The 27,768-nt window shown below is 35.1% G+C and overlaps 1 protein-coding gene across 2 annotated transcripts in view; it reads right to left on the bottom strand.

Annotated features, from left to right (window-relative positions):
- Nucleotides 1–27,768, bottom strand: part of LOC150099954 (uncharacterized) — a 257,685-nt gene that overhangs the window by 207,293 nt on the left and 22,624 nt on the right. For both annotated transcript variants that reach the window (XM_090402731.1, XM_090402732.1), the window contains 2 exons: nt 4,286–4,328; nt 1,613–1,678 (listed from right to left, as the gene is read on the bottom strand). In XM_090402731.1, the coding sequence (XP_090258857.1) occupies nt 1,613–1,678; nt 4,286–4,328 (109 nt within the window). The remainder of the gene's footprint in view (nt 1–1,612; nt 1,679–4,285; nt 4,329–27,768) is intronic.

Raw genomic sequence — 27,768 nt, 5'->3', positions numbered from 1 at the left:
TAATGAATAATGAAATTTAAAACTGAAAAGACAAGTTCTATTTACAGTGGTAGCTCAAGTTTTGGCACTTTGTAGTAGTTAAAGAATACCATTAGAAGAAAGGATAAAATTCTGAATCTGAGAGATGACAGAATCAGCAGCTAACAGCATGAGAAATTCAAGTGCAGAAGTGATGGAGTTCTGACAAAAGTGAACTTGACAGTTTCACAGTGTATGAAGAATGAGAAGCAAAATGAAAAGGAAGGAGAAAGTACTGTGCTCCTTGCTTGTTATGGGTAGCACTTCTTGCTACTACTGCTTAAAGAGGGGGAGAAGGGTATTGATACGATATATGTATAATATTTTTGATCAGTTTTGAATACTATATGGAAGATTTCTATACTGGTAGAGATTATGTAACACAATAATTGATGGTGTTTATGCAGTTGGATTCAACTCTAAGGGTTATTGTGAAGAATCAGCACCACTCCTACACAGGACCATTTCCTTACAATTGTAGTTTAGATCTTTGTTTAACTTTGATAGCAATTAAAAATAAAATCCTCTTAAACACCAATGACATATCAAAACTGATATGAGCAAACTATATTTTAGCCAGATAACTAAAACAAATTTTTAGTCTGTAGATGAGTCTGGACCTCTTTCTTTCACATGAATGCCCCCCCCCCTCTACCCTCCAAATACTTTACTTCAGGAATTGCATATGGTTGGTATCTTCATTTGTGTTGAAGCTGAAATAAGCAAATTACTTTGGTGACACAACATTAAGATTCTCCTTTGATAAAAAAATAAAAAATAAAAAAATTGCACTATTATATTCCACAATGTATCTCTTAAAATTAATCTCTCTCCTTCAAATCTTGGTGACTGAATGGATAGTATCTCTTCTCTCTACAACCAACAAGCCACAAGTCTGAATTTCAACGTGACATACATGTCACGCTAAGTTCTCAGATTATCCACTTCTTAGTTCAATCACAGTATTGAAGTATGATATGTTTCCAACCATTCTTCAATGAGATTGCCATAATAATAATAAAAACATTGGCTTGGATTAGATGAAATTATTCATTTAAATTTCCATTAAATTCTATATAGCAGAATTTATCTTTGTGTGATCATCAGTTATTCAAAATCAATGCCACCACTCAGTACATATAATCACTAATCCACTAGATTCTCCCACATACTTAAAAAAAAAAAAAATTCCTCAGTTTTGCCTAGTGCCCACCTCTCATTTTTCTTCCAATCAGAAAAATGCACACAAGAGCCAACAACTGATCAAAACTTCACTTCTTTTCTTAAGAAAAAAAAAAAAGGGGGGGGGGATGACTAAACTTGAAGACAACTTTCAAAATCAAAGTAGTTACTTACCTAACCTACCTATTCTTCCTTTTTAAAATTTAAAAATCAGTGAAAGCTGCTCAGATAATAGTTTTGCTAGTCTAAAAGTAAATAAGCATAATGCAAGCAATTTGCACTTTGAGACTATGTAAATATTATGAACAAACAAAACAGAGGGCAAAAATTTTTTTTTTTTTAGTGTGCATACTGCATACTTATTCAGAATTAAATTATCTTGTTAAAACACCCGATTAAGTATATAACTCACCGAATTGTGAAATCAATAATGATCCCTCAACCATTAGTTTTCCTGATTGTCCTAATACATGAAAACCTAAAAAAAAGAATTATACAACAGTGTTATCAATGAAAATTTATTTATATTCTGCAATGATTTATATGAATGCGTGTATACACATTTATACAAATATGTCATGCTTTGTTCACTGCAGAAATGCAAGCCACAATGAAAATGCTGCACTGTGGCTGCACAATGCAGCTGCTTTCACTTTCACAGCTTTCACTTGGATTTCTGCAGTGAAAAATTTATATAAAAGTGTACGAGGGTGGTCTGAAAAGTTCTCAATCTCGACCATAGATGGCAACACGATTGGAAAGATTTTTTTTTTAAGTTGGTACACTTGTCATAAGCATCTATGTGAAATTGCAAGTCATTCTATCAAGTAGTTTGTTTTATACAGCTGTCTGAAGCAAAAGTGTTGTCTGTATCCCATGAAATGGATAAAATTGAGTATCATGCAGTTATAAAATTCTTTGTAAAAGAAGGTCTGATGCCAAAAGAAATTCATTTGAAGTTCATAAAAGTTTATGGGCACTCTTCTCCTTCATTTTTGACAATTAAGAAATTGGCTGTCGAAGTTTCAAACGTGGCCATACCAGCCTTGAGGATGATCCATGTGAATGACGTCCAAAAAGTGTAACACCACCAGAAATCATTGATCAAGTGCACGATATGCTATTGGATGACTGGCGAGTCAAAGTGTGTGAAATTACTGAGACTACAGGCATTCCAAAAGAATGTGTACGATATATTTTGCATGAAGAATTGCAAATGAAAAAGCTTTGCACAAGATGGGTGCCATGCTTGCTCATAGCAGATCAAAAACATACTAGCATGAATATCTCTGAACAGTGCTTGGAGCGTTTTAACAAGAATAAAACTGATTTTGTGCATCGATTTATTACTATGGATGAGACTTGGATTTACCATTACACACCAGAAATCAAACAGCAGTCGAAACAGCAGACAGAAGCTGGTTGTTCAGCACCAAAGAAGACAAAGTCGGTTCCATCAACAGGAAAGGTCATGGCATCGGTGTTTTGGGATGCTAAAGACATTTTGTTTATTAATTATTTTGAAAAGGATAAAACATTAACCGAGGAATATTATTCCGATCTTTTAACCAGACTAGATAAAAAAATTCATGAGAAAAGACCCAGTTTGCAGAAGAAAAAACAATTCACCTGCCCACAAAGGTGTTTTTGGCAATGGAAAAATTAAGGGATCTGCAATATGAATTGTTGGAACATCCACCCTATTCCCCAGATTTGGCTCCCTCTGACTTCTATCTCTTCCCAAAACTAAAACTCTTCCTCGCTGGTCAGCATTTTTCTTTGAATCAAGAGGTGATTGCAGCTCTAGGGGGGGGGGGGGGGTATTTTGCAGATCTTTCTGAGAACCACTACAGGGATGGGATAATGGTGCTGGAGTAAATGTATTAGTCTTAAGGGAGATTATGTTGAAAAATAAAAATAAGTCTGAAATTATAAATTCGTTTTTTCATTGTTAAGCCAAGAACTTTTCAGACCACCCTCGTACAAGTAAAGGCTATATGCAATCCTGAATGAATGTTCAAGTCAAACATCCATATGGGATTTTAATATTTATGCCTTATTAATTAATATATGGACACTCCACACAAGATGAAGACAACAACAATGAATTCCCTATGGGGAAAAAAAAACACATTCATTGTAATCTCATGCACAGCTACATAAAATGGAGGGAGGGAACAGAACTAAAATTTAAGAAAGAGGATGATGCTGAATTGTTATATTTATATAGCAAGGATTCATCCAATGACTGGAAACTTAAGTATCAAAAGAAGTGATACTTTAGAAAGAAAATCATTCTTAATTAACTACCCATTCATCCATATGGATGAAATATCAACCATTTCATGTCTCTTATGAATGTTATTTCAATGAGGAATTTACATCCATGTTTTTATTGATGTGAAAACATGACAGTTGGGTAATTAATAGCCAAGGTGTGTCGGAAAACTGGCAAAGCACTTATACTCTTTGAAAGTAGGATTCAAACTGCACCTTCATTCTCTAAGGGCACATCAGATGTTTTGTTATGCCCTAAGGATATTTATCATGAGGACTATATAGTTCTCTGATGCCCTATTTATGACACTAAAGAAGAGAAATAATGCCAATCCATTTCTATTTACTTCTGCTGCTAAAGAAGTTCCTATACCAACAGAAGGTCTTGGAGATCCCATGACAGAGCAGAGGGTGAGCTCTGAGAGCATTTCTGTCTACTCTTCCTCTTCAAATTAACACTTTCTGTACATCAAAGTCACTTCCAGAATGAAAAATATTGTATAATTTCATCTTTAATAATAGTTACTACATAATGTACTTCATATGTTAAACAGGCTTTGTTCATAAACTTAGGTACTCAATTGCTACTAATTACATTATTTCTTATATGAAATTATGTTGACTTATGAATGCTCACCTTAAGAATGGAACTGATTTTGGAATATGATTTGTTCATAAGTTGACTCACTACTGAAATTCTTTTTGTACAGTAATATGCAGAAACCATGATATTATGCCTCCCAGTCACTATAGAAAAATATTATTTACTTATTTTTAATAAACTAAAAGGAAAATATGAAATACTCACCTATTTCTCCATAATTAATATTCCTGGAATTAACTGTGGATGACTGAAATTAGAAGATATATTTTGAATATTGTAATATATGAGTATAATATAATTAGAAGATATACAATTTTCATTATTTAATATAATTAGAAGATATACAATTTTCATTATTTACTTTCATTATCGAAATATTCATTATTCACCATATTATTGAAGTGTGCATTGCCAAAGTACAATATCTGGTGTTGTACTGTACTTTTATTGAATAAGTTAGATACAAAGTATTGTTACTCCCATGTGAAAGTGGTAAATAAATCATATATTCTAATTCCTTGTGAATATACTTCAATGTAAGCACTCCAGAACTTCAACATAGGATGTAGCAGTCAAGATTTCATATCTAATCCACAGCATAACAAGCAGCCTCACAATGATAACTCCAAAGTTATTCATTAACCTGGCCTATAGCTCCTAACCTGAATAAATATGGCTGCCTCGTTCCACCAAAAATCTGGGAAACTGTCAATATGAGATTGTCAACTAAATGATGAGGATCTCCTCACCACACTCACCATTCAAGACTGTACACATTCATGCCATTTTCACCTCAGTGTGTTTGCCTTCTCGCTGTGCCTGCATACATTCACTTATCTTATATCCTTGTGCTTATGAAAATGCCTTGGTGACAAAAGCAAATACAGCTCATAATTTATTTATTAAAATAAGTCAGCTAATTATTATCACTATCATGTTTTTTTTGACAAAAGAAACAAAATTCATTGCTGTGCAACATACTCAGATAAAAAATAAATACATTTTCCAGCTAGCTAGCTACATATAGAAACATGCCCATTTCGCTGGAAGAGCAAGCAATGTTACTTGTAATTCTGTAGGACCAAATTTCCATTGCACTATATTTCAAGTTCTAATTTGAAAAATGCATAACCACAGTAAAATATAAAACAAGTTAATTAAGCATCAATTAACATTTGCTTTGTATTTCACAAAAAAACTTCAGTGTATAAGAAAGAACAAATGGAAAATTTCAGTTCGTAGTCGTAATACAACAGATGATAGCTACATATTGTAAACTGATCTACTTTTTCAGATATGTACACTAGGTTTAACGTTGCTTGCTCTTCCAGCCATATGTACAGTATCTTTAAAGCTCACATCATCAGTCAGCATAGTTTTGTCAACATCAAAAAAGTAAAACTAAACTCATATGCATTTGATTTTTTTGATTTTTTTTTTTAAATATCTGATCCCCACATGTAAGGCCACAAGATCTATAGGAACATTAGTGCTGTGTGGGGGCAAGAGGACTAGAAGAGAGGAGTTTGTTCACGTTTTACTTGAACAGCTGAAGGTTGTAAGCTTTGGGGAAGAGAGAGTGGGGGAGACTGTTCCAAAGGACAGAAATAGATGGAATGAAAGAGGAGGCAGTGAAGTCAATTCAGTGAGTTTCAAGATAGACTGTAAAAGGATGTTGGTTAGCAGTGGCTCTTGTTTTAATGATTTTGGAGCAGAGTAGAGGAATAATAGTGGCTGATTCAGCAGAGCAATGTCCATGAAAGTATCTGTAAAAGAGGCATGAAGCAGAAACTGAATGTCTGTGAGAGAGGGATTGGAGTGGGTTTGTAAGAGAGGTGGATCATTAATTAGAATGGATTTCCCCTCTTCTGGATAGAATCGAGAAATCTTAGAGAGGATTTTGGTGCACCACCCTAAGTATGGGAGCAATATTTCATGGCTGGTAGATACGGACTCTATATAGAGTTAGCAGCTGTGAAGTAGTGTCTTGTGCAAAAAAAGTACACCAAGTTTTTTGGCGGCTGTGGAAACTATAGTTGAAATATAATTGTGCCAGAAAAGATCAGAGACACAGGTCAGTTCAAGAACAGAAATCTGATTGTATTTGGATATCTCACTATTAGTGAAGGAAGGTCGCATTCCTCCTTCCCCTTGAGGAATGCGAACTCTTTCTTGCAAGAAATCAGACAGACCTGAGTTTTGGTGGCACTGAAGTTTACAAGGTTGTCCTTGCCTTACTGGAATATAGCTAGGAGATCTGAGTTCAGATCCCTGGTTGCGATAGATCTTGAAGGTTCAAATGAAAAGAAAAAATGGAGTGTACTGTCATCAGCAAAGCTATGGATAGGATTGGAAGTCTGTGAGAGCAGGTCATTTATATACACGAGGAAGATAGTGGGTGAAAGAACAGAACCATGGGATACTCTTGCATTGGTGGGAAAATCTGAGGAGAGTAAACTGTCCACCATGACACATAGTAAGCAACCAGTTAGAAAATTGGTGATCCAGTTTGCAGAATGAAGAAGGCACACCATAGGATGGCAGTTTGGTGAGTAGGCCCCTCTGCCAAACCCAATCAAATGCCTTTGAAAGGTTAAGGTCAACCACACAAGTTTCTCCAAATTTCTTCATGACCTGAGTCCAAAGGTGGGTGGTGAAAGCAAGAAGATCAGCTGTAGATTGCAAGGTGGAATCCATACTGCTGGCCACTGATTAGTTGGTATGTCTCTAGGTGGTTCAAGAGTTAGTTGTTGATGACAGAACAGAAGTGAGAGCAATTGGAGTAGTTCGTTGGTTGACTTTTATCACTTTCTTTGGGATGGGCTGGATGTGGACCGATTATCATGTTGTAGGATAGATGCCAGTTGAATAGGACAGATTGAAGAGCCGATACAGAATAGGTGTTAGATGATGTTAGATGTTAACATCAAATATCAAGGAATGTTTGATGTTAGCAAAAGGCTTACAGGCTGCAGCACTTATATGAAAATTCAAGGCATTTATCCTATGTATCACTTATGGGATTGCTTGTGGCTGCTTACATCTCCAAAAATATATTCTCTGAGTTCCAATTAATGAAATGAGCTAACTAGCCTCAAGGATCGCAGCCTTCTGTTGGTTAGCCAGTATTTTAAGCCTACCTGATTGTAACTTGGACTCAGTGTTACTTGTGGACTTCATTTCCTCAGCATTTTCATAGCTGTAGACTTCACAATGCTTAGTTACAGAAGAATTCAAGATAAGTACCATCAACATAAGAAGTATCAAGAAAAGAGGAACTTGTAGAAACAATAGAAGTACCAGGTTGATATAGAAACAAAAACAGGCGACATTCTTTGAAATAACAAATACAAGGTATAAATGGTTAGGGAAATGAAAGAGTAGCTACAGTAATCAACATTAAACACAAGGATAATCTGAATGGCAGGCAATATCACATGGAGTAATGTGGGAAAACATCAGAATTGGGGATTGGACCAAGATGTTTTTCACCTATGGTCCCACAGAAGGTTCTACTAAGGAAGAGGTGGAGAAATTTTTCAAAGGCATTAGAGAAGCCAGCTGAGATAAAGAAAAAGGAAGTTGGTCCTTGGAAATCTAACAGCAGAATGGAGAATGAATGGCAGACCTATAGAAATATTTTGAAAAAATTTGGAGAAAAGTGTAAAAGCTAATAATAATGGAATATAGCTGTTGAATTTCTGTTTATAACATGGACTAGTTACTAATGCCATGCTCCAGCAAAAAAAATATGCCCAAATTCACATTGGGGGGGGGGGGGGGGACATAAGGAAGAAAAGCTCACTGAGAATATTATCAACCAACATCTTCATGCTGGTTCAGGACACCAGGAATTTCAACTAGTGAGTGACCATCATTTAGCTTTGTGCAAGACAAAATTGAATATAAATGAAAGGAAGAATGCATACTTTTTTTTTTTTTTTAAGAGAACCAGTCAAGCAGCTTTCAAATGTAAACTGTAGATCCAAATATACAAATATTCAAGAGAAGGAAACAGTTTGTAAACAAGAACCAAACTGGAAACTCACAGGCAAACTGAGGCCAGAAGGTCATGTGGTGAAGTTGTCTGCAGAGATAGAAAAATCATTGCTCCATGATGGAATTATTAAAAATCAGAACTACATCATGTTAAAGTTAGTCAAAAAGACACTCCTGGAAAAGAACAATACATATCAAAAGTTCCTAGCAAGTAAATCAGCATATGCTCTAAGAGAATACAAAGAAAAGTGCAAGAATGCAAAGCCGTGCATGTGTGTACAACAAGCTAAACAAAAATCATGGGAAGACTTTGTAACAATACAGAAGATAAATATTGGGAGGTGACCAAATGTTGAAGAGGCTAGTAAAAAGCTTGGAAATAAAGAAAAACAAAACAGATGATAAAGGTGATATAAAAGCCAAAAATATTGTTGATGTCTGAAGTACTTTGAAATACTGTTAAACGGTGACTCACTCAGGATTTGATCTTGGGGGGGGGGGGGCAAACACTCAAGATTTAATCTTTGGGGAGGCTCAGTTGAGTAGACGATTTACGAATGCACACTACGCATTGCATACAACCTATGACTGAGCATCTGCAGTGATCGCCAATACATGATAAGTAGTATAGATATAGAAGACAACATAAATAAAAAAAATTTTAATTAGGAAAAGATTTTTGGAAAATTGTCTAGTGTTTATTTCCTTTTTCTTTTGGGGGTAGCCAGGGCCCCTTGGCCCCCTCCCTGGGTGCACCACTGCTGTTAAATGAAACAAAGTGATAGCACAGTGTGGGAGAAAATACTTAAGAGGAATGTAGTCAAGAGTACATAAATACTTAAGATAGAAAAAGCCATCAAACAACTGAAATGTGGAAAGGCAACTGAAGCAGATGATATCTGACCAAAAGTGTTCATATATCGAAGTGTTACAGTGGCTGCATTGCATAATTCAGAATGCTTGATAAGAAGGTCAAATTCCAGATGACTGGAATACAGCTCTCAATAGTACCTCAAACATGTAGAAATAGTATCCATCCATAACAAAGAAAATAAAATTGAATGTCAGAATTACAAAGCATTTTCCTACTGAGTTTCAGGTAAGATTTATGCAAGCATACTTGAAAAGAAACTAAGAAAACTGTGGAAGGAAAACCTGGAGAAGACAAGCTGGGTTCAGTCTAACTAGTGGCTGTAAAGATCAGATGTTCACTTTAAGTAGTTGAAAATACTGGAATATAGCAAGTCATATCGGCATTTAAGATTTGCAGATCTGAAAAAAAGAATATCCATAGCTCAGATAATTTAGACAAGCCCTTTGGTGAAAGACCCAGGTTCAAATCCCGTCAATGATGCGAGGAACCTTAATTAAGTGTTTTTGATCAAATTGCGAGTTAGACGGTCTCACATAGAAGTGGATGGTTTTTCTTCCAGAAACTAGGTTTTTATCCCTCAAACCCAGGCAAACTGGCTAACATACAGACATAAGACATTGCAGGAATAATGATTAACCAACCAATTCAGTCATATTTGATTTCAAATACCTGCGGTGAAGTGTGGATCTATGTATGAGAGTAAATCAGGAAGGAAGAATGATTTCAAAAAGACACATGACAAGGTGCCAAGAGAAAAGCTAGTCAAATTGCAACAATTATGTGGTGTAAATGGACATTATACAGAGCAAAGCATAGTCTAAGTTGCAAGTCAGTGTTATAATTGGATGTACATTAAAATGGTTTGATACAAAAATCAGGTGCGAGAGCTATACACCATCTTCACTTTTATTCATCATCTAGGTAGATCGCATTATGAAGAAAAGTGGCAGTAAACATGATATGAAAATTAGAGATAATCTCAGTTCTTTATACAGATAAAGTTATACTCTTAACTCCAGTACATATTTGCAAGATTCGTCAACTAATTTGAATAACTGCAATAACAAATTTGGCATGAAACTAGCAACGAAAAGACAAATACTGGGAAAATAAGTAAAAGCATGGGAAATATCAGCACCCATCCTGATTGTAGATTATAGAGGTAAAACAATTTCAGCTATTTAGGCAAATTTTAATGAAGATAACAAAATTAAATACACATGGAAATAGACAATACAATATGCAAAGATGTTGTGATAGGGGGCAAACTGAATAAATTTATATGGAATAAGTGAGAAATTAGTCAAAACACTAATCTATTTATATACATGACAGTGTTTAAACCAATTTTAAATTATGGGTCTGAGAGCTGAATTAAAAAATAAACAATCAAAGACTAGAGACTGAAAACAGTTCTTAGAAAAATTAAGGGAGCGAGCAAATGGCATCACCGAGAATACTAGAAAGGAACTCAAAATTGCCTTCCACCCAGTTTGTCATTAAACTGGGTGGAAGGCAATGTTGTATGCTATCTGTACAGTTACCACATCATTAAGGAAAGTGATATTAAATCTAACATTCAAGAATGTGTGAAGAGCTGATTTAAGGTGACATGCTTACTTGAACAGAATGGAAAAGGTTAGCAAAACAGGTTTTCATAACAAGATGGCAGGTAAATCTTCAGAGGAAGACTAAGATCTAGACAGACTGATGCAGTCAGAAGTGACCTAAATTATCAAAATATAAGATCTGATAATATTGTAGTCCTGACAGATAAGACTACTTCAGAGGAAAATTCCTGATAGGAAGTTAGTAATAATGTAAACTCATTATGTAGTGCTATCATAACATCTTGTACACTCCCTGAGAGTTACATAATCAGGAATGATTATGACAATTATTGAGCATTTCCTCCTGTCCTGCTTGTTCTTCACTAACGAAGAACAAACTAGACAGGCCACATTGCCAGTGCCAATTTTAATCTTATAACAAAGTCAAGAAATCATAGGAATATAATAATTTTATATATATAGTATATATAGTGTAAATTAACTTTATACAGAACAATACATAGCTCCGTATAAAGTTCCATTTGCAACTTAGGTATAAACTAACTTACAAATGCAGAGTAGCAGTTAGAATTAACAGATATGCAAATAGTGGTTTGATGACAAACTGGGTGGAAGGCAATGTTGTATGCTATCTGAATGGTTAGACCACATCATTAAGGGAAGTGATATTAAATCTAATATTCAAATAGGAGATAAAATTTAGTTCTTTGCTCTATGCAGATGGCATTATCCTCTTAAATAAATCTGCTGCAAAGTCTTCAAGTACATTAAATAATTGCTATAACAAATTTGGTATAAAAATCGACAATAAGAAATTTAAAACTATAATATAAACATAGGAAACATCAGTTGTAAACCTCTAGAACAAGGTGGGCATTTAATTTCAGGTATGGAGACCACGTTTCCAAACAGAAATAGATTTTATTAAAATAAATATAATGCGGCAAGTTTTTATAAGTTGTCAGACATACATCAGGGGTACGAGATTTGCATTAAAATAAAAAAACTAGAAAAAAAATTCATTATTATTATTATCATCATCATCATCATCATCATACCCCCATGGAGTCAAGACTCACTGCAAGAGGTCCAACTCTCACAACACAGCTCATCATACATTGACAAATGCATTTGCTGTCCCTGCACTCACTACACTTTCAGGCAATACATTCTAATTGCTTACTACTGTCCATGTTAAAAAAAAACCTATTCACCCTCCAGGTCTTGTTCTCATGGATACTGCCTAAGATAGTTGTCCCTCAAAAACTCAAGAATTATTATTTTTTTTTCTTTTTTCCTCCAGGTGCTATTTCTTCATTCCAATCTATATTACCATAATTAAAATCACCCATAAATGATAACCCATTTTTATTATTAGCCAGCCCAATTTGCCTATGCATTTACTTCTCACCAGCCTCCATATTACTAGGTCTATAAATACCCAACTAAATATTTCATTCTATCCACAACATCACACTATAATACTTTTAAACCACTGCTACTATTTGGTCCTTGCATCTCCATCTTAGATGAGCAAAACTGCTCTACTTCAATTGGCAGCATGCCTCCTCCTTCCTTTCTGCCTTCATGAAATACAACACATCCCGCCATCTCTATTCCTGTCATAATTTCAACCTTATTCAACCACACCTCACTTATTCCAACAATTTTTTGATGAATGAACTCTGTCATTTTTCCATCATTCAACAGCATTTCTGTTTTATTCCAAACTACTTGACAGTTTGTCGTGCAGAAGGCAAATCTATGATTTTTCTTCTCAAAATCCTTTATATGTTCAGAGCTGGAAATGTTGTAAGCAATGTCCCATAAGTTTCCTCATGCCTATCTTTTGTAATAGATGATAATGCAATCAGGTAAGAATCTTCTAGATGTTGTTGGTTTTCTATACAGTAATCCCTCGATTAATGCGCCCCCGATTAGTGCGTCATTTTTTTTCGATACTCAAATTCAATTAGCGTGCCTCTAAAATTCGATTAGTGCGCCTATATACATCTTAAAAATAAATGTTACAGGTTTAAAAAATTTTCTATCTATACATTTTTATGGGGTGCAATTCTAGTTCGCCTCCTCGTGGTGCACCCTGAGTCATGCTAAAGAGCAACTGGTGGCCAGACCATTGTGCAATCTCCTGACCATACCTACACATGAAACTCAAAACATTCACAACGGTTCTTCTTCGAACCAGCTGATAAGGAATATTGGACATAATATCTGTATCTTCCAGTTAAATGTTGAGGGTATTAGCACATCAAAATGTCAATGTCTTTCTAAACTTCTACGAGAAAAAACGTTGATCTACTTCTCCTTCAAGAATCACATATCGAAACTGAAGATCAAGTAAAATCTAGAGCAATAATCCCTAGCTACGACATTCTCGGGATTACTTACAGTCGTAGCTACGGCAACATAACATATGTCCGAAATGGTATTGAGAATGCTGTGCTGATATCTTCTTCGACTGATGATGAAATCCATAAGATCACTGTTAAAATAGTGGACATTATGATTGTGAATGTGTATAAACCACCTGCAACTGTTTGGCCAAATGATGTTCTACAGACATACTTCCACCCAACGGTGTACTCTGGGGGACTTCAACAGTCATCATACTTCTTGGAAATACGATCGGAATGATCGAAACGGGGAAATATTAGCTGAATGGGCAGATCACCGCTGTCTTCACTTGGTTTTTGATGCAAAGGAAAAAAAGCCACCTTTAAATCAAGAGCCTGGAATAAGGAATATAACCCAGATTTGACATTCGTCTCCACTGATAGTGAAAATCAGCCTCTAGAGACTTTCAGACATATTCTTGAAGTTTTTCCAAATAGCCAACACCATCCCATCTTTATGGAATTAGGAGACCAAATTCCAGTGATAACATTTCCTAGACCAAGATGGAATTTCCAAAAAGCCAACTGGAAAAACTTCACTGTGGATCTAGACGCATGCCTTAGAAGAATTCCCCCAACTTACAAAAACTATACACGGTTCACTGGAGTAGTTATAGCGGTGGCAAAAATACACATTCCTCGAGGCTACCGAAAAGAATACGTGCCTGGATAGACCAATGAAAGCAAATCCCTGTATCAGATATTCCTTGAAAGTAAAATATTCCTTGACAGATAAAGAACATACTAAAGAGGTAGAACGCAAACTAAAGACTATGAAGTCTGTAACTCAAAAGAATCAACAATTCTCTTTGCCTTTTTCCCGTGAGGAAATATCCTCGGTGCTTCAAAATATCAAAATAGGGAAGGCTCCTGGATTTGACAATGTTCGTAATAAATTCCTGACGCACTGTGGACCTTATGCAAGATCGTGGCTGGCTAAGTTCTTTAACGATATACTTGAAAGTGGCTGCATTCCTAAAGAATTTAAAAGGACAAAAATCATTGCTGTGTTAAAACCAGGTAAGCCAGCAGACAGAACTGAAAGCTATCACCCAATAGCCCTTTTAACTGCAACCTACAAATTGTTGGAGAGACTAATATTGAACAGGATCAGTGATAAAATTTTGGAACGTGTTCCAACAGAACAAGCAGGGTTCAGAAGAGATCGCAGCTGCACAGATCAAGTTCTCAGCTTAACAACCTACGTTGAAGCAGGATTTCAAAGATGCCTGAAGACTACTGCAGTCTTTATTGACTTAACAGCAGCTTATGATACTGTTTGGAGGGAGGGACTCATAAATTTCTTAAGGTCATCCCATGTAAAATATTGGGTCATCTCCTAAACAACTTACTGTGTGATCGATATTTCAGGGTAGTCACCGGAGGAAGCATCAGTAAACAGAGAGTGCTTAAGAATGGATTACCTCAGGGCTCAGTGCTCGCACCACTGCTTTTTAGCCTTTACATCGCAGATATTCCTGAAACACCAGTAGGAAGTTTGTTTATGCAGATGCTCTAGCTTTGGCGATCAGTGACAAATCTATCAATAGAACTGAAGAAATATTGACAAATGATCAGTTGGCTTTATGGAAGTTCTATAAAAAATGGAGATTAACACCAGAATTTGGGTGAAAGGCTTTCACCTGACTATTGTTCAGGTGAAAGCAAGAACATTCAGTAAAACCGAATGTTCTTGCTTTCACCTGAACAATAGTCTTGTAAATCAAAAACCAGAGATATATGCTGATGGAACATTAATTTCGTTTAATCTGACACCTAAATATCTGGGAATAACTCTGGATAGAACTCTGACATATACACAGCATATGATTAATATCGCTGCTAAAGTTGGTACCAGAAATAACATAGTTCAAAAGCTTTGTGGTACTATATGGGTCTCAAGTGCCACAACTCTGCAGTGCACTGCAATGGGTCTAGTTTACAGCGCAGCAGAGTATGGTGCTCCTGTCTGGCTCAATAGTTACCATGTCAATAAACTAGATACCGAACTTAACTCTACTCTGCATTTAATAACAGGTTGCATTAGGAGTACACCCTTACAATAGCTCTCCACTTTGAGCCGTATTGCTCCTCCGGAACTGCGACGACAGGAAGCCTTGCTTCATGAATATAAAAGAATTTTAAATAACCAAAATCTCCTAATACATGAATTTATTCCAGATGCTTTATCCAATAGACTAAAATCCAGAAGACCTGCCATAAAAACCGCCCATAATCTTCTTAGCCAGAATGACAGTATGGTGAGTAGGTGGAATGTACTGTAGTCCCAAGCAGTATCACCTGAAGTTCACAATCACATAAACATCTTCCAAAAACTATTTGGATTTGGCCTGCCCAGGAATATATGGACGACGGCTAACAGGATTCGTACAGGCCATGGTGTATGTGGAGACTTACTTTCAAAGTGTGGTAAGATACCAAATCCCCACTGTCCCTGTAGAGATGAGACCCAAACCATTTACCATATAGTACAGGAATGCAAGCTGACAGCATATCCAGGTGACTTTAAGGGCATCTTTGGGTCTAGTTTACAGTGCAGCAGAGAATGGTGCTCCTGTCTGGCTCAATAGTTACCATGTCAATAAACTAGATACTCTATCCCCAGAGGCGATCAACTGGATCAAAAACCTAAATATTAAAATATGACTAATCTTCTGTCTGATGACTGTCATAAATTTCATATTTGTATTTGCCTGAATGTAGACTTTTTTTTTAAAATCATATATGTGTATCTTATTTATACTCATGTGTATTATATCTTATTGTCTTTTAACCAGGTGTACAAACCATATGATAAACAAATAAATAAATATGGCTAGCTATTTTAAAAAATCACTCACCAGAATGAAATAATTTAAAACATTTTACAAAGTTATTTTTAATGGCATACTACACTACTTTCATGTACACTATGTTCCAAACTTTTACCGCCAAAATTTATGTCGTCTGCTATAGTACGCCCACAGATTTGAGACTCTTCGACACTTCTGCGCATGTCGCAAAAAGGAGAATCCATTCCGATAATAGGATAAACCAATCCGTCTTCTGGGATGAGTTGTTTATTATTACATGTCGGAAAATTAACTTCTCTTTTATGATCATTGTAGTTTTTAAAGTGGTAACTATTTTGCTTGTATAACAGTTGGGAAATTTTATCTATAAATCACATGATTTCGCGTGTTGGCGACCCATTCGTACATCCTACATTTCTTTCTCCCCTTCAATGATAACGTCCAAGAGTTAATTAAATCTCATTCTAAAGAAATTAGTGATTCTGATTCCAACCTGCTAAATTTTGATATTTATGATGCACAGCGGGAAGATCCCGAAGAATATGAAGAAAATTTAACCACTGATAGTCAGCCAAAAGAGATTTCACAAAAACAATCTGAAAATATTTTTCGTACAATCAAAGTTTTTATGCCGCAATGCTTAGAGGCTGACCCTGATGAAGAGAGAAGCAGCAAAATTTGCAGAAGAGGCAATAGGGCTATACTATCGGTTGTATGAAAAAAAGAAACAAAATGCCTGCCAAACTACATTAGCTCAATTATTTGTTAAGAAGTAGAATAATAAAATGTATATTCTGAATATGTTTTATTGTCTTTCAACTTCATGGTTTTCCTTTAACTAGGCCCTGAGACATACCTTAATTCTTTTATAAAAAAATTAAGGTTCAAAAAAGAAACTTGAGAAAGAAATTATACTTTTCCCCATAGGCTATTATATTTGATTAGTACGTTTTTGATTAATGTGCCTGTTTTAAAGAACGCATTAGTGCACTAATCGAGGGATTGCTGTATACTGAAAAGACCAATCGTTTTTTCTTCCTCAGTTACTTCACGAAGGACATCAAGAAAAGGTAATTTTCTGCGATCTTCCAGTTTGGGAGTGAATTTTATGTTTGGACATAAGCTATTTAGATAATTATTATTATTAACACTAGAAGTCTATGGAGTTAGACTCATTGTGGGAAGTACACACTGTTACAGACCAATCAAAACATGCTAAAACTCATTCAATGTATCTGCATATCGTGGATCTGTTCTCCTAACAAAGCTATTGGAAAAAGCTTTGTTGAGAGAACAGATCCACGAGGCCCACAAAGCACATTACTTAAGAACAAAGAAAAATTAATAGTAAAGTTTCAAGCACTAAAACAACAAGAAAGCAACAGACAATCCGGACACCATATCCAGAGGAACAGCCAATTCCAAACCAACAATACAAGGAGCAGTCAATCACCTATGAGTGAAGGTAGGAACAACCAACCAACAACAGACCACAACCAAGTGATCAACGAATCAATCCAGCTACAACCTTAATGCCAGAGAACTCTCACTTCTGTAGAAAGGCCTGAACTTGCACCAAGGTCAGTTAACAAATTAGATTTTATTTATCGCATTGAAAGAGGTCTAAAATCCCTCCCCTCCAATTTAGCTGACAAAATACAAATGGAAACACCATACATATTAAACTCTAATAAACAAGTAAGTTGCAACCTAGCCAGAACAGAAAAATTGACACTTAAATCCCTAAAAAATAACCCAGACATCATGATTACCAAAGCAGATAAGGTAATCCTACCACTGTCCTTGATCAGACAGTATAACTGGATAAAATGAACCTATTGGAATCTGACCACAACACATACCAAATGGTGTACAACCCTACAAACCGCATCAAAAAGAAAACAACAGAATTAACCAAATCGGTGATCACATGGCGAGAGGAAACAACCAAAAAACTTGTAATGCATTATGCCTGCACTCCCAGAATTTACGGCCTGCCAAAAATACACAAAACAAACACACCACTATGACCAATAGTTGAAGGAATCGACAGCCCTAATTATCACTTAGCCAAGAAATTAGCAGCCACACTAAAGGAGTTGGTAGGTCATTCCCCTCATGCATAAGAAATACACAAACTTCATAAACAAGAAAGTATTTTACCTTGGGTATAATAAACGTTAAAAGATACCAAACTATTTTAAACCTGGTTTTACTCCATTTCAAGTAAGCAAACAGACAAACAAGTCAAGTTTGCGCCTGCAACTGTTGCAAGTCTAGCTGACCCTACACGTAGTGCAAGACCAAGGCAACTCATGGTGAAAGTAGAATAAGCTCATAGTAGAGCTCATAGGATAAGCTTTTACTTTTACCATGAGTTGCCTTGGTCTTGCACTACATGTAGGGTCAGCTAGACTTGCAACACTTACAGGTGCAAACTTGACTTGTTTGTCTGTTTGCTTACTTGGGAAATGGAGTAAAACCAGGTTTAAAATAGCTTGGTATCTTTAACACTTCATAAACAAGATTAGAAACATCACACTCAACAACAAAGATTTATCAGTCAGCTTTGACATAACTGCCCTGATCAATGATACTATTCTTCTCTTACATAAGATATTTCCACCCAATATCACGACCCTCTTTGCCCACATACTCCGCTCCAGGTATTTCATGTGCAAAATAATTTTTACCTACAAAAAGAAGGTACGACCATGGGCTCACCACTACCCCCCCCCACCCCAATAGCTAACTTTTACATGGAAGACTTCAAGCAACGAGCTCCAGATTTGGCCAACCTAAAACCAAAAGTCTGGCTCATGTATGTTGATATTTTTGCCATTTGGCCCCATGGCTGCGAATTCACCATCAAAATTGAAAACAACAACTCTCTTCCTTTTCTAGACACACTCATCACGTCTTCTCTTAGGCTGCCTCTCCTTTACTGTCTACTGCAAACCTACACATACATATACATATATGTTGATGATATTTTTGCCATTTGGCCCCATGGCTGTGAAATATTAAATACATTTCTTAGCCACCTGAACAAACAACACAAATGTACCCAATTCACCATCAAAATCGAAAACAACAACTCTCTTCCTTTTCTAGACAAACTCATCACGTCTTCTTTTAGGCTGCCTCTCTTTCACTGTCTACTGGAAACCTACACATACATATACATGTATGTTGATGATATTTTTGCCATTTGGCCCCATGGCTGTGAAATATTAAATACATTTCTTAGCCACCTGAACAAACAACACAAATGTACCCAATTCACCATCAAAATCGAAAACAACAACTCTCTTCCTTTTCTAGACAAACTCATCACGTCTTCTTTTTAGGCTGCCTCTCTTTCACTGTCTACTGCAAACCTACACATACAGGCCAATACATACATACATAAAAATTCATACCACCATCCAACAACACAAAAAATAGGAGTCATCAGCACCCTCAAACACAGAGCCCTAACAATTTGCTCTGCTGAACAAGCTCTGAACCAAGAATTTGAAATCATTAACCAAACATCTGTAAAAAATAACTACAATAAAAAAAACAGTTCATAAGATCCTCCATAAAAATGCCATTAAAAGCAAAAAAGATTACAAAAAAGCCATAATAATACTTACATTAGGGACATTTCAGAAAAAATAGACAGAACACTACTTTAATACAACATCAAGACAACCTTCAAACCCCTGGCAAATTTAAGAAATTTATTTAGCTCCTCCAAAGATCCTCATCCATACCTTGCCCACCTAGGGGTTCGCAAAATTCAATGCACCTGTAACCTACCTTACATAGTGGAAACGGGATGCACCATCCCAATCAGAAAAGATGAACACAAACACCACGTTAAATATCTCAACTATGGTAAAACAGACCTATCAGACCATGCACTCCAAACATGCCACAGAATTGACTGGAAAGGCACTAAGTCCCTATCCTTTCTTTTAGGCTTGCACGGTGATCTGAATGCATTTTTGAAAATTATGGAGACAACTACCGTGTTTGAATAAAAACTTTAGTTTAATATAACTAAAATCTACATTCAACGTTTCGATCTTTATGTCAAGGTCATCTTCTGGAGCATACAACTATACACAGGAAACAAGCTATACTACAATCAAGCTGGTTTGTTAAAGACACTGACCAACCACTACAACAATTGTTGGCCTGACCTCTGGTGAGGGAAAAAAAAATTTAAATAAAAAAATATAAATAAAAAATAAATAAATAAAATAAAATAAAAAAATAAAACAAATAAAAAATTATACATCAACGCTAGAGTCCTATTATAAGTGTTGTCTACTATATACATATATTAACATCATTCCAGCCAGTTGGTTTGTCAAACCATTCCATACCAACTGGCTGGAATGATGTTAATATATGTATATAGTAGACAACACTAACAATAGGACTCTAGCGTTGATGTATAATTTATTTTATTTATTTTTTTTTTTTTTTTTATTTACATTTCACCCTACCCCCTCACCAGAGGTCAGTGTCTTATATTAAACTAAAGTTTTTATTCAAACACGGTAGTTGTCTCCATAATTTTCAAAAATGCACTAAGTCCCTACACTCCACCAAAACTTGGTTTGAAAGAAAAGAGGCTTGTGAAATGCTAAAACATCATCCAAATCTGAATAAAAATGATGGATTAATTATCCAAGAATGTGGAGGACCCATCTTCGACCCATATAAGCAACCAGAACAACCCCAGACAGAAGAAAATCTCAATACGAAAAGACTGTAAAAATTGTTTAATGTAGTTCCGTTTTTTTTTCTCTCACCAGAGGTCAGACTAGGATAAATGATTAACAAACATTTATATTCATTTTACTTTTGTATAGTGCAGTAGCATGTAGTTTGTATATTGCACATATGTATGTTTTCCTGATGATGACCTCAATACAGATGTCGAAAGGTCGATTGTTACTTGCTTAATGTTAAGTCAAGTATTTATTCTAACACGCATGTTGTGTCTCCATAAATTATTTACTATGAAATAAGATGCCTTAATTATATTCCAAACATTTCTAAATAATAGGCTTAATCATTCTCCGAGATGTTTTATTTCTTAATTTTTGAAACATTCTATGTACCACAATTACACCTAATTTAACTGGTTTTTGAAATTCGCCTATCATAAGATCAGTTTTAATAAATAAGAATACAGTCTGTCAATACTAAAACTTTGTCTATTAAATTTTCATAGCAGTGTGTGCCACAGATTAGTAATTTTCAAAGTAGGCACAATGTGTGTTTTTATTACAAAACAGCAAAGTAAAAAAAAAAAAAAAAATGATGTTATGACATATTCAAAAGGGGTTGGGGGAATTAAGATTCCGTATCAGCAGCTCAGCTTCTTTCCTTCTTTTTTGTAATGTCAGAAAATAACCTTCATATCTAACTTTCATGACATAAAGATAAGACATTTTAAGAATTAACAATAACAGGTAATGTATTAGTAAAAATTACAACAATTTTAGCTTGTCACTATTCCCTAAACAACTGAATACTAGTACAGAAAGAATTGAAAGTAGTAGTTGGAATAATCAAAGAGCAGAGAAATAGTATGGATATAGACAGATGAGAGAATAATTATTTCATTTTTCAATGGGTAAAATGAAGTTATAAATTCTGGATATTGAAATGTGAAGTACACACTGCGAAAAGTATGAATGAAAGAATAAAAAAAAAGCATATATTTATAATTCAGTCACTATGGGCAGTCGTTACTGTGTGTGCATGGGGAGGGGGATTGGAATACTTCAAATTGAATGTAAAATTTAAATCAATCCTATAGGACATGTAAAATACATATATGATGAAATTATCTTACAATGGTTAATTAACAGAATTTTTATTATTGAAATGTTCACTCTACAAATAAATAATAATTTGTGATAAGTATGTTATTTTCGACCACAAAACTAATGTAATAAAAATAACTAACACTGGATTTATTAGTCAAAGATTTAATACTACTAGTCACCTACTAGTTTTTCCACATTAAACTAGCAGCTTCATCTGGGTTTGGATGAACATACAAATATAACAATGCAACAAGCATTAATTATGAATCAATACATTACTAAAAAAATACCGAATGTGTAGGAATCATTACACAAGTACAACAGAAACATGTGGGGCGTGTCTGCTGGCACATGGTCAGTCATTGTTCAACAGGTGCGTCCTATAGCTTACAGAGAAATTAAACTCTGTTGTGTTTAGAGATCTGATGAGTGACTTCCAAATGTCACACAAAATCATCCCTTGGTTTCTGTTTAAGGTACCTTGTGAGTGGATTACTACTGTAGTCTCTTTCAATGTTGCAGGAGCTGTAGTCTTCTTCTATGTATGCCATGGAGCTCTTATCCCATTCAACGTTGTGGTGGGTGCAGGAGAAATACAATGCTAACCTTGAATTGTCCTCTCTGTTGTTGTTGACATCTCCAATATGCTCCACCTGTCTTATTTCTAAACTTCTCAAAGTTTGCCCTATGTAATTAAGGACACAAGAACATGAGATGTTATAAACTCTAGGATGTTTGTTAAAAGAATTGTGGTCCTTGGGTGAGCATAACAGATTTCATACTGTCATAATTTGGCTTGAAGGCTATTCTAATGTCATGAGATTAGCAATCTTTCATGAAAGTTCACCAACAAAAGGGATGGAAATTGAATTCTGTAATGAATGTCATGGATTTGTTGTGGAGAGGGATTAGAGAGTAGTATTCTTTCTGCTTTTTTTAGGATATCTATTGCTGATCAATAGTTGGAGAATACAATGTAATTCTTCTGTTAATATTCCTTCATCTTTTATAATAGCAATCGCCCTCTTTTTCAGCATATGCACAATACCATCATCTGATTGTTTCTTAATTAAAATGTCTAGAAAACGTAATTTTCCTTCATTCTCAAGTTCTAAGGTGAATTCGATTTTATGGTGGAGGAAGTTAATAGATGCCAGAAAATCACATAATTCAGCTACACTGTGTTTCCCTATTAAGAATATGTCGTCTACATATCTCCACCAAACTGAAAATTTAGGATTTGTAGATAACGACATCATTTTCTAACTTTTCCATGAATAAGTCAGCATATGGAGGAGGCAGGTGGCTTCCCATTGCAAGGCCCGAAAGTTGTTTGTAGATTTTTCCATTCCATCGGAAAAAATTTGAGTTGAGAAATGTCTTGAGGGGAAGATTATGTATAATTACCATAACTTTGTCCACAGGAACATTTGTAAATAATGATACAATATCCAGACTAGCTGGAATGTCTGTTCGTGAGATAGAAATTTCTCTTACAAAGTGTTGTGTATTTTTGATATAGGCATCTGTGTGCATCTAATGATGTGCTCCTTTAGAAGATAAGCAACATGTTTTGATAAGTCAAATAAGTCAAAGAGGAATGTTGATCTTGTGTGCTTTTGGCAATCCATATAAATGTGAAGTTAATGGATGTATGGATTTAATTTTTTTTTTCTTGAGATATGTAGGCCATGTAGTCACGTTGCGTAAAAGGTTGTTGGTTTCTACATGGTTTGTCCAAGTAGGGTCATAATATAATTGAGAGTAAGTAGAGATATCAGAAAGTAAAATTGAAATTTTGGACATATAATTCATCATATTCAAATTACAGTTGAAATGCCGTTGTCAGCCTTAAGTACTATATCTTTATTCTTCTTTAAATTAGACAGTAATCTTTTTTCTAAGGAGCTGATATTCTTTTTAGGAGGACGAGAAGACGAAAGAAGAATTGCAGTCCTTAATGTCATTTGCCACAGGCTCAGGTAGAAAGTAAAGGGGCTTTTCTATGTTACACATAATATCTATTTTAGGAATGTGCTTTGGCACGACTGCAAAACTGAACTGCAAAACTGCAGAAGCTAGCATCTTTAAGATGCTAGCTTCTGCAGATGTCAAATTCTGATCTGCAAAGTTGAAAAAGTACCTTATTATTGGGTAGCGTCTCGATTTTAAAATCTTCTCATATTTTAATATTAAATTTCTTGATATGCCTGTTTTTTGTGCTTTGATAATTTCATTGTATATATATATCGTTGATCATATTATCAAGATGGGACCATAGGTGAGCATCTATGCTGTTAGATAGTGTAGTGTAAATCAAAACACAATGAATCAACTTGGTTCAGAGCATACCATGTGAATTGTATTCTCTCACATAACATAGCTAATGATGTTTTCCAATAGATCTGTTTCGCTCTTCTAGAATGGAAACGTTCTTTCAAAAGTAAAAATTTCGGAATTATATTATTGTTCCTACATTTTTTAATGTGGCAAAACTAGTAGGTAACTAGTAGTATTAAATCTTTATGACCAATAAATGCAGTGTAAGTTATTTTTATTAATAATAATTTGTTTCATTTTTCATTTAACATTTATCAAGTCAAGATGTCAAAGGTTGCAACTCCGCTACAATAAAGTTTGAAAGATTCAATAATATTATTGCTTTATTTTTCTCGTGTGGGAGAAAAATGGTAAAATGTCACTTATAATTATGTCAGATGTTCTGTTGGCAAAAATAGCAAGAAAATAATCATGCATTCTTTTCAAAATACAAAGAAAGAACATTGCAAATTCACCCAATGAAAAAGAAATTAGTACATATTTTTCTTCTTACTATTATTATCTGTTTTTTTTCTTGTAGCAAAGCTTTAAAAAGATATTTTCTTATTAGATATGTGGCATTGTTAGAGTAGCTATATTTTATACTAAAACGTATGAGCATGTTCCCCAATTGTACCTTTGTAACAATGGTCTTGTGAACAATTTTGAAAATAAATTCGCTGAAATATCTGCAGGTTAATAGATCAATAACCCATCCAAAAATTTAAACAATTATGTAACACATATGCACTTTTTTTTTTTTTTTTTTAAGAATTCAATTTTTTCCCCAAGATAATTGTATCAAATTACCCATATATGGTAATTAAGTACTATAGGTTGATCAGTCAACCTCTTGTATATGGGCTAAACAAAAAAAAAAAAATAAAATAAAATTTTATTTGATTTTTCCACCACTCTTGACCAACCACAGAAAGGCAGGAGAAACTTACATGGTTACACTTCACATTTCTAGGGCATTTGATTAGTTCTAACACAAAGTTCTGCTCAACAAACTTCCATCTTAGGGCCTGCCTTCTATCCTTTGCAATTGTATCACGTCGCTCACCATGTCACGATAGTTTCCTCTCCTCGGATTTCTGCCAATGTATCATACCCACTGCCTTCTAAGTGATCTCTCAGTGATTCAAATCCTATTCATAGCTTTGCTAATGACAGTAGACTTCATTCCTCCTCCTCATCTGACAAACTTTGTAGTGTACAAATCACTACAGTTTAAAGATCTTCCATTACCAATGTTCTGAACCGTAATCTCCTTCCTATTCTTCAGGAGAGGGAGGAGAGGATCACAAGGATAACCTTGTCAACTTCAATACTACCAAAATACAGTGTCTAATTTCTCACAACAAAGATCACACACCATTCTCTTTACTTTTGAAAATACTCAAATTTCCAAACAAGATCAGATTTCTCTTTTTGGGCTGACTTACACCCTTAGCCTTTCCTAGTATAAGCACATCTTGGCCATTACTTCATCCTCCAAGAAGCTAGTGTACACTCAAGACACTACTACTCAGCTGCACAAGTATTAACACTATATAAATTCCAAATTCATCCAAACATGGAATACTACTTGTATACTCAGAATAACATACTCAAAATCTCTAAGATTGCTCAATGCTACACAGAAGAAAGCAAGCCAATTAACTAAACTTCTCTTTTTTTTAAAACTATAAATAATAAAAACCACCACTAGTCAATATCCAGCTCCAAGCTTAATGAACTACTTTCTTATACCATATATAGGGGAAACAGGACGCACGATTCCAATCAGACAAAAGGAACATAAACAACACATTAAATAAAATAACTATGATGAAGCTGGCCTTTCTGACCACGCCCTGAACACTTTACACAGAATTGACTGGAAAAGCACCAGTTGTTTATATCACACCAAAACATGCTGTGAATGCAAATTTAAGGAAGTCTGTGATATTCTTATCAACCACCCCAATCTGAACAATAATGATGGTCTAAAAATCCCAAGCATATGGAAGGCACATATTCAACCCACGGAACCTTTCTCTTTAACAGTTAACTATAAACAGGACTGTAGATAATCCAGAATCCTAAATCTAAAATAACAATTGTAATGTTAAAAATAGGACATCACTGTTATTGAAAGAAGACTATCTATAAGAAAGAATACTTTCCCCATGTTATCTTAAATAGAATTTAGTTTTGATGTAGTTTCTAAATAATTAATTAATTTGTAATTTTTTTTTCCCACTAGAGGTCATGCCAGTAGATTAACCGGTGATCAACTCATCGTTTCTTTAGCTTACTGTGTATAATATTACTCAGCTTGTCCTTGTATATACTCCAGATGATGATCTTAATATGAAGATCGAAACGTCAGGAAATTAAAAGAGTTATTTATAACACGGTTGTGAAGTCCATAATTTCTAAAATGAAAGCTTAATGAACTACCTTTTCTCTTATATAATATATACACAAAAGAACAAAGTATTATTTATTAAATACACTGCCAAATATTTCAGTCAGAAATTAACAGACTATCATCAGTAGCTTAAAAACAGTTTTTACAAGGTAGAATACAAACAACCGATTTATTTGAAATAGAATGAGCCATGAGATGTTCAATCGTCAAGTGTTATGCTTTCACTGAAGAAAAAGTTAATCATAAAAGTGTACAATAAATTGCACACACACACACACACACACACACACACACACACACACACACACACACATCTTACTACATCTTACTCACATCCTGAGATTTTTATTTAATGAGGTCAAAGCACCTTGTGGCAACTTGTCTGCATTACTTCAACCTTGGCATTTTTAGGTCTGGCTCCCACTGACGAGACCTCAATAAAGGTCGAAACTGGTCTGGGTAGTGGCCCCTGCCTTTAATGCATAGCATCATATATCTCCACAAGGGGATGTGTATTGCATTAGGGGAAAATACTAAGGAAAGTGATTGGAGCTTACTCCACCTTTACCACGAGTTGCCTCAATCTTGCACTACATGCAGGCGCAAACTTCACTTACTTGTCTGTTTGCTTACTTGGGGAAAAAGGATTAAAACCTAGCTTAAAAAATTGCTTGGTATCTTTAACACACACACACACACACACACACACACACACACACACACACACACACACACACACGATTTGTTATGTTAAGTCAGAATGGTGATATGTTCAAACTTTTATGTACTAACTGAGATCCGAGAATTAGAACAAGCAATTAAATTTATTAAATACGCAACATGTTTCATTGGAGTGGCCGACTTCTTCAGGCGTGAGAGAACATAGAAAGCCAATAAAAAACAATATAAAGAAACATTGAGTCTCACCATAAAACTATAAAACTATCAATTCGACTATAAACCACAGTTAACTTTGAACTGGAGCTACAGTCCGTGTTAAAGTTCTATTGTTAGACACCTGTGCGTATGTGGCTTCACAAGTGCATCAATATCTGACAGCAGAGCTGAATGAGTCCAGTAAATTGTAGCTGAGGTTACTGTTTATATAGAGAGGTTCCATGACAATTTCTTTAGACTCAACTATGTGGCGTTCTATCTCATCGTGGCATATGTGAAGGTTTGAAGTTGTTGTCCAGTTTATCTCATGTTGGCAGTCTTCATTATTTGTGTTTACTAAAAACAGGACATGGCTTGAGAAGGCACTAGCTCTGGTTCTTTTGTAAGCAAAGTCTCTTTGGTGTTCTTCTTCGAGATGTAGGAGGATGGATTTTTCCGTTTGACCACAGTATGGTTTTCCGCAGTCACATGTGATTTTGTACACACCTGGGAATTGCAGATGGTTGCGAGCTTGTTTGTATTTGCTTAAACTTGATCTTAGTTTGGG

The sequence above is a fragment of the Typopeltis vanoorti genome, chromosome 13, assembly GCF_054136105.1.
Source record: "Typopeltis vanoorti isolate ZY-2024b chromosome 13, IOZ_Tvanoo_1.0, whole genome shotgun sequence".
Taxonomy (NCBI): Eukaryota; Metazoa; Arthropoda; class Arachnida; order Uropygi; family Thelyphonidae; genus Typopeltis; species Typopeltis vanoorti.
This window is presented reverse-complemented; position numbering and strand designations above follow the sequence as displayed.